At 42.6% G+C, this 13656-nt stretch overlaps 1 protein-coding gene across 1 annotated transcript in view; it reads left to right on the forward strand.

The window, feature by feature from the left end:
* SERINC5 (serine incorporator 5) overlaps positions 1-13656 on the forward strand; it is a 41909-nt gene that overhangs the window by 15369 nt on the left and 12884 nt on the right. Inside the window, exon 2 of the mRNA XM_075270187.1 lies at positions 3673-3840. Within this exon, the coding sequence (XP_075126288.1) occupies positions 3673-3840 (168 nt within the window). The remainder of the gene's footprint in view (positions 1-3672; positions 3841-13656) is intronic.

A 13656-nucleotide genomic window follows, 5' to 3' on the forward strand; every position in this document is an offset into this window, starting at 1 on the left:
TGCATGTGTTGCTCAGGAATGGTGGGGGCTAGAGCTAGAGCAAAAATTCCAACTACACTGCAATCAGTGGTGCAGCGCCTGTTAAGGGCCCATTCACAACTAAGTGTGTATCTGAGTTGGGGCAGCGTTTATCACAGAATACAGTGAAGTGCAGTCACATCTCTGGGGTTCCTGGATCCATTCCAATAACGCAGATGATGATAAAACAGGCCCTTTTCTGCTCCATGTTATATGTGGAGACCATAGAATACTATAGTTGGGGACTGGAAATTTGGGTTTGAAATTCAGACAATCCCTCTAATAATCATAGTTGTCTCAGAAACCATCTTGCACGTATTTCTCAGTAACTTGCACACAACTTCTAGGAAGTCTCCAGTAGGTCATACATATGTCTTCCAGATTTTCCTACATTCTTGTTGCTACAGCAGGTATAAAGCTTGTACAAGGTCGTGTTCACATCTATGTTTGGTTTCTCTTCCATTATAGGAACAGACAAACTGAGATACCCACAGGGACGTGTCCGTCATATGACTGACTTAAATGGTTCCTGATGGACGCTGTTGACTACAATGGAGTCCATCAGGTTTGCATTATAGTGTCTGTTGTTTATATGAAATCATAACAGGACCATAAGGTGTGAACATAGTCTAAGGGTGGGTTCACACTACTGTTGGAAGTCTGTTCTGATGGGGTCTGTTAAAACAAAAAACAGATGAAGAACATAGTAGACATTACTGGACACGAACTGATCCAGTTTTTAAAGCAATGGACACATTGCCATCAATTAGTGGGCGTTCACACTACGTCTGGTGATCATCAGTAGTGTCCATTGCTATTGTCTGTTACAAGATTTTAGAAATTAATACAAGTGGAACCATCACAAATGGTCTGTTTTGCTTTCTGAGAATGTGCATTAAAAAAAAACCAAAACAGTATAATGTTAAAAAAAAATAAAAAATAAAATCTGTTATTTGAACGAAGCCAAAAGTCCAAAATAACTGACCTGTGACGGATTTGGTAAAAACAGAGACTCATGGACAACAGATCACATTTCATTGGAATCCCTTTGGATTTTTTTATGGATTTGTTAGTGTCTGTTAACATTTTCTGGCGGGTACAAACAACAATAGTGTGAACACCCCCTAAGGCTCTTTCTACAGCGTATAGTGTAACTTTGTATAGGTTTCCAGGTATAGAAAAAGTTTCACTTCTCTCCTCTATGCAAAATGTAAGCCTAGAAAACCATTCACATCTGAATTGAAGTTGCGGCAAGTCATACTTTTCTAGTAGCTCTCAAAACCTTAAAGGGGGTTGACCAGCAGGATCTAACTTTTTGAGGTAAAGGGGCAGAATCAGTGGCGTAAGTAAAGTCTTGTGGACCCCGGTGCAATCTTTCATTAATAGTTAATAACCAATACATTGGTGATGACACAGATCCATTTGCCACATATCGAGTGCTAATTATAGACCATGTGAATGTATAGATTTTATTTAACATAAAATCCCTTTTGTTTGGTATAAATAGGCCTATGTATGTTATTTATACTGCCCTATCTTTCACAAGGTATATTGTATTCCTGATGTGTATATGTATACATGCATACATTACCACTTCACTGCATCCTTCAATACATTTCACTCCACTTATTCTGGTACAGTTGGAAATTTTTCAGATTTTTTTCCGAACCCAGGACTCCAGGGTAGTCCCCACCATTCCTGTGCAATCACTGCTGTTAGATTCAGTACAGTTATGCTCTGTAGTGCCAAGTGGACGGTCCAGGACTGGAGCAAATTGTTGATAAAAGTACAGACCCAACTTTTCCATGGGCCCATGCACACAGTCTTAGTTTTTGCATCTGTGTGTCCAGGCCACATTGAAGAGTCACACATTTTAGAGCAGGCCCTATACCTGTCCATACTTGTGGCTCTTTCAATTCATTTCAATGGATGGGTTAGTGAAAACCACAGATGACACACAAATACCAGGCCATGTGTCATCTGTGCCATTTTTACTGACCCGTCATGTGCCATATGATGCGTGACTTTTGGGATTTCTTTGTGAAGCAGTCACCACAGTTTACACTAGGTTCACACTAGCATTTGGGTGTATGTCACAGAATCTGACTAATACTACAGGTCCACAATCCTAGACCGTACCCTGTAACTCTGCTGTCTGCAGCCCCGACCTTATTCACATGACCCCGGCGGTCATTGCCTGATACGAGACCATTTCCTGTTGCTGAGAACATTGCCATAATCTGATAACCTTAGGACTAGGCTGTGGTAGTCTTGAGAAGGATGAAGCCTGGCTAGAATTATCGCTAATATATATATATATATATATATATATATAACAGTTATGTGATCTGCGATATGGCAGGCTGATGAGAAAGCTTTACCAGTATAGAACATATAAAGCGTCTGTGTGGTCTATACTGGGATTGTGGTTTTTAACAGTGAAATGTGTTTGTAAGTGTGATGTCTCTTCACACATCTGTGGTTTGGTTTACATGTATGCATTTGTGGGTTTGTTTTTTCTTTTGTGCCTTTTAACTTAATGGTCATGTGATAGTGCGTCCTGTTCAGACCCATCCTGAAGGGTTGTGGGGACTACAGTGACATACGAACAGATATGGCTGAGCCTGGTACTACAGCCCACTATATATATATATATATATATATATATATATATATATATATATATATATATATATATATATATATATATATATATATATATATATATATTATATGTGTGTGTGTGTGTGAACAGAGTTGAGCTGGATGAACCCTCAGTCATCATATATTAGTAACTGTCCCCCAGTTTCCCTATACACGTGCACGTTGGGTTTGGACAAGCAATGCATGTACATGGAATAAGAGAGGGGAGGAGACCTTTTCCAGAAGTTCCTGGCACTGACTTACCATCCCTTGGACAAAAGGATTGGACAGTTGAAATTGAATTACCTGATCCTTATTTGCCCAGGGAAGTGTCGGGAGGACCCATAAGTATGTAATGGTCGGCTGAGAAATCTAATGTCGTTGGGCAGCCAAAGGAGGACCTTTCACCACCTCCACCAACTCTTTGCCTCCTTCAATAGGCTACGGTCCACTGGATGTTGGAAATTTTTCTCTAGCACCCACCATTCCTGAGCAATCAGTGCAGTTAATTTCAGCACCCAATATGCTAATTAGATTCTCTTGTCAGGTGGGTGGCCATAGTCTGGGACCACTCACCTGACAATAAGCTGCCTAAATAGTATGTTGGGTGCTAAAACTAATAGAGATGATTGCTTGGGAGAAGTAGATGATAGAGAAAAAATGACAACTGCATAGGAATCGGTGCACCAAAGATCTGCTCTGGTGGTGGTGGTGAAAGGTCCTCTGTAAGACATATATTCATGTATACTACACGAGTTGTATAAAGCTGCTGTAACTCTGTGTACCGCGTATTGTACCATAGAGGTTTTCTCTCCTAGATGCTAGGTAATCCTGTACGGTACAGAGGCCAATAGGGATTCCCTATGGTGGTGTACACAAGACCAGAAGGAAACCTGGGGAAGTTCCCTTTATTTTACTAAATTATTGGTTTTATGTTCTAATTTTTTCTTTCCATTTTGTCTCCTAATGTGGAAATGAAAATCTGACTTTTTGTATTTTTTCTTTTTGTAGGTGGCGTGCTGCTGCGGGTCTGCAGCCTGCGCCCTGTGCTGTACATGCTGCCCGAAGATCAAGCAGTCTACAAGCACCCGCATTATGTATGCCTTCTTCTTCATTCTGGTCACCATAGTCTGCGCTGTTATGATGTCTACGTCTGTGGCTAAACTAATGGAAGAACACGTGAGTAAGAACCCATGAAAGCAATAAAAAGAAATAAAAACCGCAAGTTTATATTGGTGGTCTCTGTTATAGGACAAATCATTGAGCATGATCAGTTGTGGAGCAGCTACAAGCTTCTGCATGGGAGTCCAACAGCCGGACCCCGCACAGATCAACTTTTAAAGTAGTCTCTGGGGGCCGGGAGCGCCGTCCTATTCAAGTAATGGGATCAGCACAGCATTCCCATCAACTATTCCTGCTCTCGCCACTTTCCTGTGAAGGGGGTGTAGCGTGATTTCAGTGCAGGGTGTATGGCCTATTGAGGATGAGGCGCATTCTTCACCAGTGCATGAAATATAAAGATTGCCGCCCCATAAATGTTAATCTTATCCCAATGGTTTTGGCTTTTGAGAAAGGTTGTAATTTTAGTCAATACAGTCTAAAAATATACCACATTTATCCTCCAGCGGCAGCCACTGTGATAAATCTGGCACGTTTTTGGACTGTCTAGTCTATGTTTGCCCTGTCTGAATCGTTGACAGGAATAGTAAATCTGTCCTAGTGTTTTCTGTAAAAATATTGATCCGCTGTAAATGATTTTACATATCTTTAGTACACTCTTAATGTCCGTGGTATCGCTGAGATTATACAGGACTGATGAAACCTTTGTCCATGTAATATGTATAGGACATGGACAGCTGGGCTCTGTAGTTACACCAGCCACTACAGAAACCTTGTACAAAAATTCCCAAGACGTCTAAGGGCCCGTGCTCACGATATAACGCAGCGTTGATTCTGACACGTAAACTCGTGTCAGAATCAAGCGCTTCAAAACAGAATCCCATTGAGTTCAATGGGTTCCGTCTTACGCGCGCTACATATTGAAATCAATGGGAGGCTTTTTAACCCATTTATTTCAATGTGTTACGCGCAATAAACGGAACCCGTTGAAGTCAATAGGTTTCTGTTTTGAAGCACTGACTCTGACACAAGTTTAGAGATGAGCGAACACTGTTCGGATCAGCCGATCCGAACAGCACGCTCCCATAGAAATGAATGGAAGCACCTTCCATTCAATTCTATGGGAGCGTGCTGTTCGGAACGGCTGTTCCGAACAGTGTTCGCTCATCTCTAGAGTTTACGTGTCAGAATCAACGCCTCGTTACATCGTGTGCATGGGTCCTAAAAAGAGCAAACAACTCCCTTCTCTCTGTTACCAAAACATGATACATGAGCCCTGAGGGGTGATGGGACACCTAAAACAGCTATCAGGGGAGATGGTAAATAGTGATTTGCAGTATGTCAGGTTGTCGCAGCGTGCACACACATAAAGATACTACATCTTAAATGATCACTAACCTTCAACAATAGTAAAAGTGAATATATGAAAACTTTGATCGGGGGATCCATCTTCTTTGGGAGGAGCACCATGTAGGTCTGTGATTTATGTGCACTAAGGATTTGTTCCAGATTTGCTCTACTTGACATATATTTCAAGGCAGGGGGTAAAATGACATCCATAAAATCTACATGTAGCAAGCCGTGTATAGAAATATTATTCACTCACCCCGCAGATACATCTGTCTATACGACAGATCAGCATTGATTTTTTTTTTTTTTTTTTTTTTTTGGTGTTTTTAGTACAGTGGATTTGTTTGAAAGGGTTGTGCTGAATAATAGACAACACAACAACAAGAAATATCGCTCAACCAACTATAAAGCAAATATCCAATCTTGTATAAAGAGCATGAACAATGGACTGCATGGAAAAAACTGCTCTGGACTACTAAGGAGCTTGATACAATGCAAAAAAATAAAATAAAATTTCAGCATGCCATATATATATAAAATGTAACTTTTACTTCATCAGATTAAGGGTGCATGCACACTACGTAACGCCGGGCGTGTATGAGAGCCGTACACGCCGGCGTTACAGCAGGGCTGCCGAACACTTCCCATTCACTTCAATGGGAGCGCTCGTAAACGCCGCTGTTACGAGCGCTCCCATTGAAGTGAATGGGAAGTGTTCGGTAGTCTGCTGTAATGCCGGCGTGTACGGCTGTAATACACGCCCGGCGTTACTCAGTGTGCATGCACCCTTAGGGTGCATTCACACGGAGTAAAATGGAGTGTAATTTGGAGCGTTTACGGAGCGTTTACGTATACGCTCCGTATACGCTCCGTAAACGCTCCGTAAACGCTCCAAATTACACTCCATTTTACTCCGTGTGAATGCACCCTTAAAAAACATCCAATTGACGAGGATCCAAGACCTAATAAAATCAAATGTACAACTAAGCTGTCTTGGATCCTCGTCAGTTGGATGTTTTTTTTAATCTGATGAAGTAAAAATTACATTTTATATATACGGTGTATATATAGCATGCTGGAAGTCTTATATTTAATTTTTTTGGATTGTCCTGAATAATGTAAAATCATAAGTTTTATTCAACTCTCCAATTCCCTATTGATTTTTTGCCAATGCTACCTGGTCACCTTGCTGGACTGCTGGCTTCTTGCTCCCGTTTGCTGGCTTCTTGCTCCCGTTTAACATGCAGGAGATGGATCGCCTATACGGCCAATGATTGTCCTATGAGACCCATAAGGTGTCTCTTCCCAATATGAGGAGATCAGTACTATAAACAATACGTTATAGTTGGGAGGTCTGGTATAGAATATGCAGTAGGGCACAACAGCTTCATTTTACACCTCTGCTTGGGACTGCATGGATGTATATCTACATTAACCATACCAAAAATTCTTCCTCAGTTTAATAAATATGTAAATGCATTGGTCAGGAGCCTGATCGAGCCCCTGAACATCCCAATCCGGCCCCTGATCAATGCATTTGTATTGGCAAAATGAGGACTAATAGTCAGGCTCGGGACCCACCAGGAGATTCACTGGTTTACCGGTGGGCCAGACCGGCCCTGCTACAGCTGCTACTGTGGTACTTATGTCACTGTCTTCACCAGTTACCTAAATTATATTGTGTCTGTCCCCTTTCGAAGATTTACAAATATTCACACATTGTCATATCAGAGAAAATAAAAGTGAATAAAGACTCAAGGACAGAAAATTGAAAATATTCAAATTTTACAATTTTATTATCAGATGTGTGTGTGTGTGTGTGTGTGTGTGTGTGTGTGTGTGTGTGTGTATGTATATACACACACCGTATTTTTCGGACTATAAGACGCACCCAGGTTTTAGAGGAGGAAAATAGGGAAAAAAAATTTTGAAGCAAAAACTGGTAAAATATTTAATATATGGGAGTTGTAGTTTTGCAACAGCTGCAAGGCCACATTGACAGGTGACCCTGCAGCTGTACGGGGATGCATAGAGTGTTTTTTTTTTTTTTTCTTGCGGGTCCAGAAGTACTTTTTAGTTATACCATTTTGGGGAATATCTATTGCTTAGATCACCTTTTATTGAAAAAAAAAAAACCCGGTGGTTTATTATATATGATTTTCTACTTTTATATATATATTCTAGGGACAGGAGGTGATTTATAACTTTTATTTATTTCATATTTTTAAAGCTTTTTTTTTTTTTTTTTTTTAAAAAACTATTTTATTCCCCCCCCCCCCCCGGGGCTTGAACCTGCGGTCACTTGATTGCAAGTCCCATACAGTTGTATTGCCGTCTATGGGACATTCTGTGTATTAGTATTACGGCTGGTCATAGACCCAGCCGCAATACTAATATATAGCAGTGACAGGCCTGGGAGCCTCATTAGGCTCCCGGCTGTCACCCGAACAGGTCGGCTCCTGCGATACCGCCGCGCAGGAGCCGGCCTGCAACTTTACAGGTATGGGGCCGGTGGGGACCGGCCCCGGGGGAGAAGGGGCCACCGATACTGACCCGGCATCCGCTGTACTAGAGAGGCGGATGCCGGGGCGGGATAGACGCCGGGGCCTGAGACATCGCTGCCCTGCCCTGCATGAAGCCAGCGGCGGGGGGACGGAGGAGCTGCTGCTGGCTTCATGCAGGGCAGAGGAGCGCAGCGATGTCGCAGGCCCCGGCACCTGTAATGGCGTCTATCACTTGCCGGCTTCCGCCTCTCTATTACAGCGGATGCCAGGCGCCACATTCGGCCTATAAGACGCACCCTTCTTTTCCCCCCAAATTTGGGGGAAAAAAAGTGCGTCTTATAGTCCGAAAAATACGTCAAAATATCATGTACCACAATCTATCTAATCATATATCATATGAGATAGATAGATAGATAGATAGATAGAATATAGATAAGAGATAGAGGGGTACTATATATATATATATATATATATATATATATATATATATATATATATATATATATATATATATATATATATACACACACACAGAGAGGTGGGTAATTTTTTTTATTTATTTTTTTTGATAGATACAGTAGGTGGGTGGACAGATACAGAGAGTGGCAGGTGTTGTGTGTTTTTTTTTTTTTTTTTTTTTTTTTTTTTTTTTCTTTTTTAAAGATAAATAGGAGATAGATAAGAGATATAGGAGCAGATAGATAAGCAGATAGAGGATAGATAGGAGATGGATAGAGGAGCAGATAGATAAGAGATAGAGGGGTACTAATTATATGGGGTAATATAGCCCCATGAATGTAGTCCGGGAGACGCACCGACGGGTGGGCGGTCTGGCACTGTCAGAGGATGATGAACCGGATCTGTCCAGATTCTACTCGGATTTCTACTAGGATTTCTTCATGGTTGACAATAGAAGGAATGCTGTTGTCGGCGATCCCCTCACCTTCTATCTGAGGTGGAACTAAGTTCTCAATCCTTCCTCTGCAGATTGGACAGGATGGACTCTGTTGGATCCATCTTGTTATACAGTCTATATGGAACATATGGGAGCAGTCCAGTTGTTGTGTCTGTTGATGTTTTGAACAGTTTTCCAGACAAATGGCACATGATGCCGTCTCCTCAATGTCCTGATGTGACGTAGATGGGACCAAATTAATGGAGGGTCCACATTCACCCCTAGGAGGAGTATCGGCTACGGCTGAATTGCTCCTATGCCTTGTTCTTATAGGGGAGCGACTTCTGTCCTGATGTTCTGGAGTCATGCGTCTTCTTACGCCAGATACCCGACTCCTGGTGCGGTGAGAAATTGGCGAGTCCTGCGTTTGCTCACCAGGCTGCATGCCACTTGATGCCAGATCTTCTTGAGCGGTTCTGCCGGATCGGCGAGAGCTATGCCGTCTTGGCATATTGTGGCCTGTGTGTCCTTATGGACAGTCTATTAAACGTAAATCAATACAAATCAAGCAAACAATCCAGAGGTTTGGATAATATCCTGCTTTAGAGAGGGCTTCTCCGTGGCAAGTGACTTCCAACACAGGATTGGAACACTAGATGCATCATACATCATGACGACATCATGGAATCCTGGATACCATCACCTGCTGCCCATATTGTGCCATCATCGGCCAATATATGATATTATCACCAACCACTTACCTTACAAGTATGGAGTACAGTTCACAGGAATGATTATAGTCTATTACCTGCTCCTCTATGCTGTGTATTGTGTTACTAGATGTGAATACTGCTCTATGTATTACTACAGATACTCTGCTGGCAGCCATCTTTACTATCGCGTCGTCTTCTCTGATGTCAACTGTCAATATCACCTCTAACTTAAAGGGAAACTAACAACACAGTCCCCACTGCCAATAAAGACATATTGGGTCTCATTTATCAAGACTAACAAGGAGACTGGCTTTCTTATCTATTGCACAGTCAGATCTCGGCCCACAGGAGTGCCAGTCGTGGAACATGTCGGCCCACACAGGCCGATGTAAACTGAATGGGGGGTGGAGCGATGACCGGTGCAATTGTTCCTGCCCCATTTGGTTGTATGGGTTATCGGCAGCATTTCCCTGAATATGCCAAGTGATGTGCTGGTGATAATCTGTATGTTTTATCCGTGTAGCCCTGGCCTAATGGGTGAGACAACAATTTCAGCCATTAAGCCCATCACACGCCAGAGACAAGTCTGAGTAATGTAGAAAATATAGTCGGCTGATTTATTAAGAACAATGTTTTCCACCTGCCGGAGTTTTGTGTCTAATTTATAATGATATGCGCACATTGTTATAGATTAGTCGCGTCTTGTGGGGTCCATGCACCTAAACAGAGCTCCGCACCGGCCTCTCGCTGATGTAGATCTCTGACATCATTAATACTAGAAAGCTGGAGTAAATGTTGACAAAATGACAGGGCCAGAGAAGTGGTGTGTGGTGCGCAAAACTCAGAGTTGCAATTGTTTTCGAAAAAATTTTCACTTGTCCTAAATAATTGTTACTTTGTTATGTCTTGTACGCCAGTTGTTGTTTTTTTTTTTTAGCACACACTCTGTGATAAATAAGCCCCGTAGTATTTACACTTTACAAATAGGAAGCATGACTTTAAAAAAACAAAAAAACACGTCGGCTTCCTATTTAATGTCATGCACTCTATTGGTACAGTGTAACTACTATGAGGATGATGTAACACGGCTGGTTAATTTCTATAGCAGATTTAACCAATTTAACCAACCTCCAATACAATAAAAGTTTGTCAATATGTTGCTAATAAAAGACTGTGCATCAGTCTATTGGAAACCCAATCCGTTTAAAAAGCAGTTACCCATAGAGCCCATAGGCTATTCTCAAGCAGAATAGGGAACAGAATCCCCAAACCAGGTGCTGGTGTGAATCTACCCTCCAAAGACCTTTTTTTTTTTTTTTTTTTTTTTTTTTTTTTTTTTTCATTTATTTATTTTTATTTAGGTCAGGGGAGGTGGAAAAAAAACCAAACAAACTCTCTAGTCCCCAGCCTGTCCCCAATGCTCCGGTGTCCTCCCAGGGCAGTCCGGTCCTGCCACTTGGCTGTCTTCTTTTGACGCAAGTCCTTGTTGGCTGTGTCGTCCTGTGTACCCTCCGCGGTCACATGACTGCTAAGGCCAGTCAGCATCCTAAAGAAGGGATCCTGGGATGTCACCAGTAGTGATGTCCCTTGTCCTTTGCCAAGGCTGCGGATTGGCCTTAGCAGTCATGTGCGGCTGGGACTTGAAGCAAAAGAAAACAATGGAGCTGCAGGACTGGGAGGACACCAGTGCAGCAGGGACAGGTAAGTGGGTTGTTTCGGGTTGTGTGTTTTTTTTTTTTTTTTTTTTCATAAATTTCACCTTCCCAAGCCTAATTAAAAAAATTAAATTTCAGCCTGGACTGCATGGATGTATATCTACATTAAAGGGATCCTAACGCGTCGGAATAGCCTTAAGAAAGGCTATTCTTCTCCTACCTTTCGTTGTCTTCTCCTCACCACCGTTCCATAGGAATCCGGGTTCTTGTCAGTATGTAAATGAGTTCTCTTGCAGCACTGGGGGCAGTCCTCAGCGCTCAAACAGCACTGGGGGCATCCCCAATGCTGCCAGAGAACTCTCCAGCACCGCCTCCATCTTCTTCTGGAACAAGGTCTTTACCGCGTCTTCTTCCAGCGGTGTCTTCTAACTCCTAGGCCTAGGGCAAGCCGACTGCGCATGCCCACAGGCCACGAGAAAATGGCCGCTTCAATACTTTGTAAGCGGCTATTTTTTCATGTGGCCGTGAGCATGCGCAGTATGCTTGCCCTAGGCCCGCCGGAAGAAGAGGCGGTGAAAACCTCGTTCCAGAAGAAGATGGAGGCGGTGCTTGAGAGTTCTCTAGCAGCATTGGGGACGCCCCCAGTGATGTTTGAGCGCTGAGGACCGCCCCCAGTGCTGCAAGACAACTCATTTACATACCGACAAGAACCGGGATTTTAGGCGAACGGCGACGCAGAGAAGACGACGAAAGGTAGGAGAATGTGTTAGTTAGGAAAAAAAGAGTTTGAAAGATAGGATCCCTTTAACCATACCAAACACCGTTCTCTGTATTCTGCACAGATTTACTTTCATCCGGTTATGCAGTCATTTCTGGAAAATAAATTCCTGTCATACAAGTTGTGTCCAAATGTTTGCTATACTTCTCGATAATTTTTTTTATTCGGTGTAATTTAACACTGAAGTCACTGTACTAAAGGGGTCTAGTTTCCAAAATGGGGTCACATTTTTGGGGGCTTCCACTGTTTTGGCACTTCAAGGCCTCTGCAAACGTGACATGGTAACTAAAACCAATTACAGCTAAATCTACCCTCCAACTATTGTTTTCTCCCACTGTGTGACCATACATCACTTTACATCCACATGTGGGGCATTCCTGTAGTTGGGAGAAAATGCTTTACAAATTGTGGGGTGCATTTCCCTTTTTCTGTCCCAATTCTGTGAAACTCCTGTAGGTTCAAAGTGCTCAGAAGCAGAGCCCGTGTGATCTCCACGGGAGCCCGGCTGCATCTGACAGCCAGGCTCCCGCTCTAACAGCGGGTGATAGTGATACCACCTATTCCCGCGATTTAACCCCTAAGATGTGGCTTTCAATAGTGACCGCTGTATCTTAGGTGTTTCAAAGTGAAACTAAAACTACCGGTGGCATCAGGAGCCAGTGTTAGCTGTAACACACAGCAAACACCCTGCTCCTTAACCCCTGATCGAAGTTGAGCTTCAATTCAAATTTTAACCCTTTGGATGCAGCGGGCAAACATGTCCTCCGCATCCAAGGGGTTCCATTGGGTTAAGGGGCCCTGGGCACCCCCAGCGGTGAGATCAGGGGGTGCCCATATGAAGTATCTGCAGACCAGGGTCCGGACAGTGACCCCAGGCTGCCTGCAGCCTCTACATACCTGGTTGATCCTGCCTGCTATGAAGGAAGTCAGCCTATGCGTCTTGTGTGATATAAACTAACTGTTTGAAAAGCAGAGCAGTTGCGATTTTTTTTTTTTTTTTTTTTTTTTTTTTTTTTTTTTGTTGCAAATTTCCTTTTATTTTTTTTATAATAAATACACAAATATAGATTAGATTTTACTACTCACATGAAGTACAGTGTGTGATGAGAAAACAATCTCAAAATCACTTGTGTAAGTTAAAGCATCTCAAAGTTGTTGCCATATAAAGTGTCATGTCATTTTTGAAAAACGAGGCCTGGTCCTTAAGGCACTTTTGGGCTGTGCCCGTAAGGGGTTAAGGACAGGAGAAATGACACTAATGTGAACAGAACCTAAATGCCTAAGCTGCTGCAGAATTCCTAAAGATTTCATAGCTGATTCTGCACTGAATATCTGCAACCATGTATAGTAAAGTAGACCTGGAAATGTGGCTGTAACTCATAAAGGTGGTGATATAGGATGAAATCCATACTCTGTGTAAATCGGTGTGGAATACAGCAGAGGAGAGATGCGTACCCCTGCAGAGTATTGCCTAATCTTATACACTGAAACAAACCTATACGGTCTGAGTGTTACAGCACCGTTGACCCCATGGATAAAGCAGCCCTATATGTCTGCCCCAGACTCCCAGGTCCCCCACTAGAGTTAAGCAGTTTAGCATTACATTCCCTAAATTTTTCCCTGCACAACTCGCTCCCAGGTCACCCGTTACAAGTGCCCTAAAGTCACAAACAATGTGAATTCCTGCAGCGTTTAGATCCCGTTCTGTCTACTTTGCTTTTCCTAAGTGACACATTACAAATCTGCACTTCTCTCCAGGTCTTACATTTAGAAGTAATACTCGGCATACTTGTCTCCGCCACAATGTCTCCTCTCACAGGAGCAGATGGAAAATGTGAGCGCGGAGCCATGAGCAGAAATGGTTTGGAAGCAAATAGCAGATCATTATCCTCAAGTCAACCCAGGGGCTATTTTTATTATTACATGGAATATTTCTAGTGCAGATCTAACTCTGCTGCCTTTCAGTCTTACCTGCAGGGCT

Source organism: Leptodactylus fuscus, chromosome 1, assembly GCF_031893055.1.
Source record: "Leptodactylus fuscus isolate aLepFus1 chromosome 1, aLepFus1.hap2, whole genome shotgun sequence".
NCBI lineage: Eukaryota > Metazoa > Chordata > Amphibia > Anura > Leptodactylidae > Leptodactylus > Leptodactylus fuscus.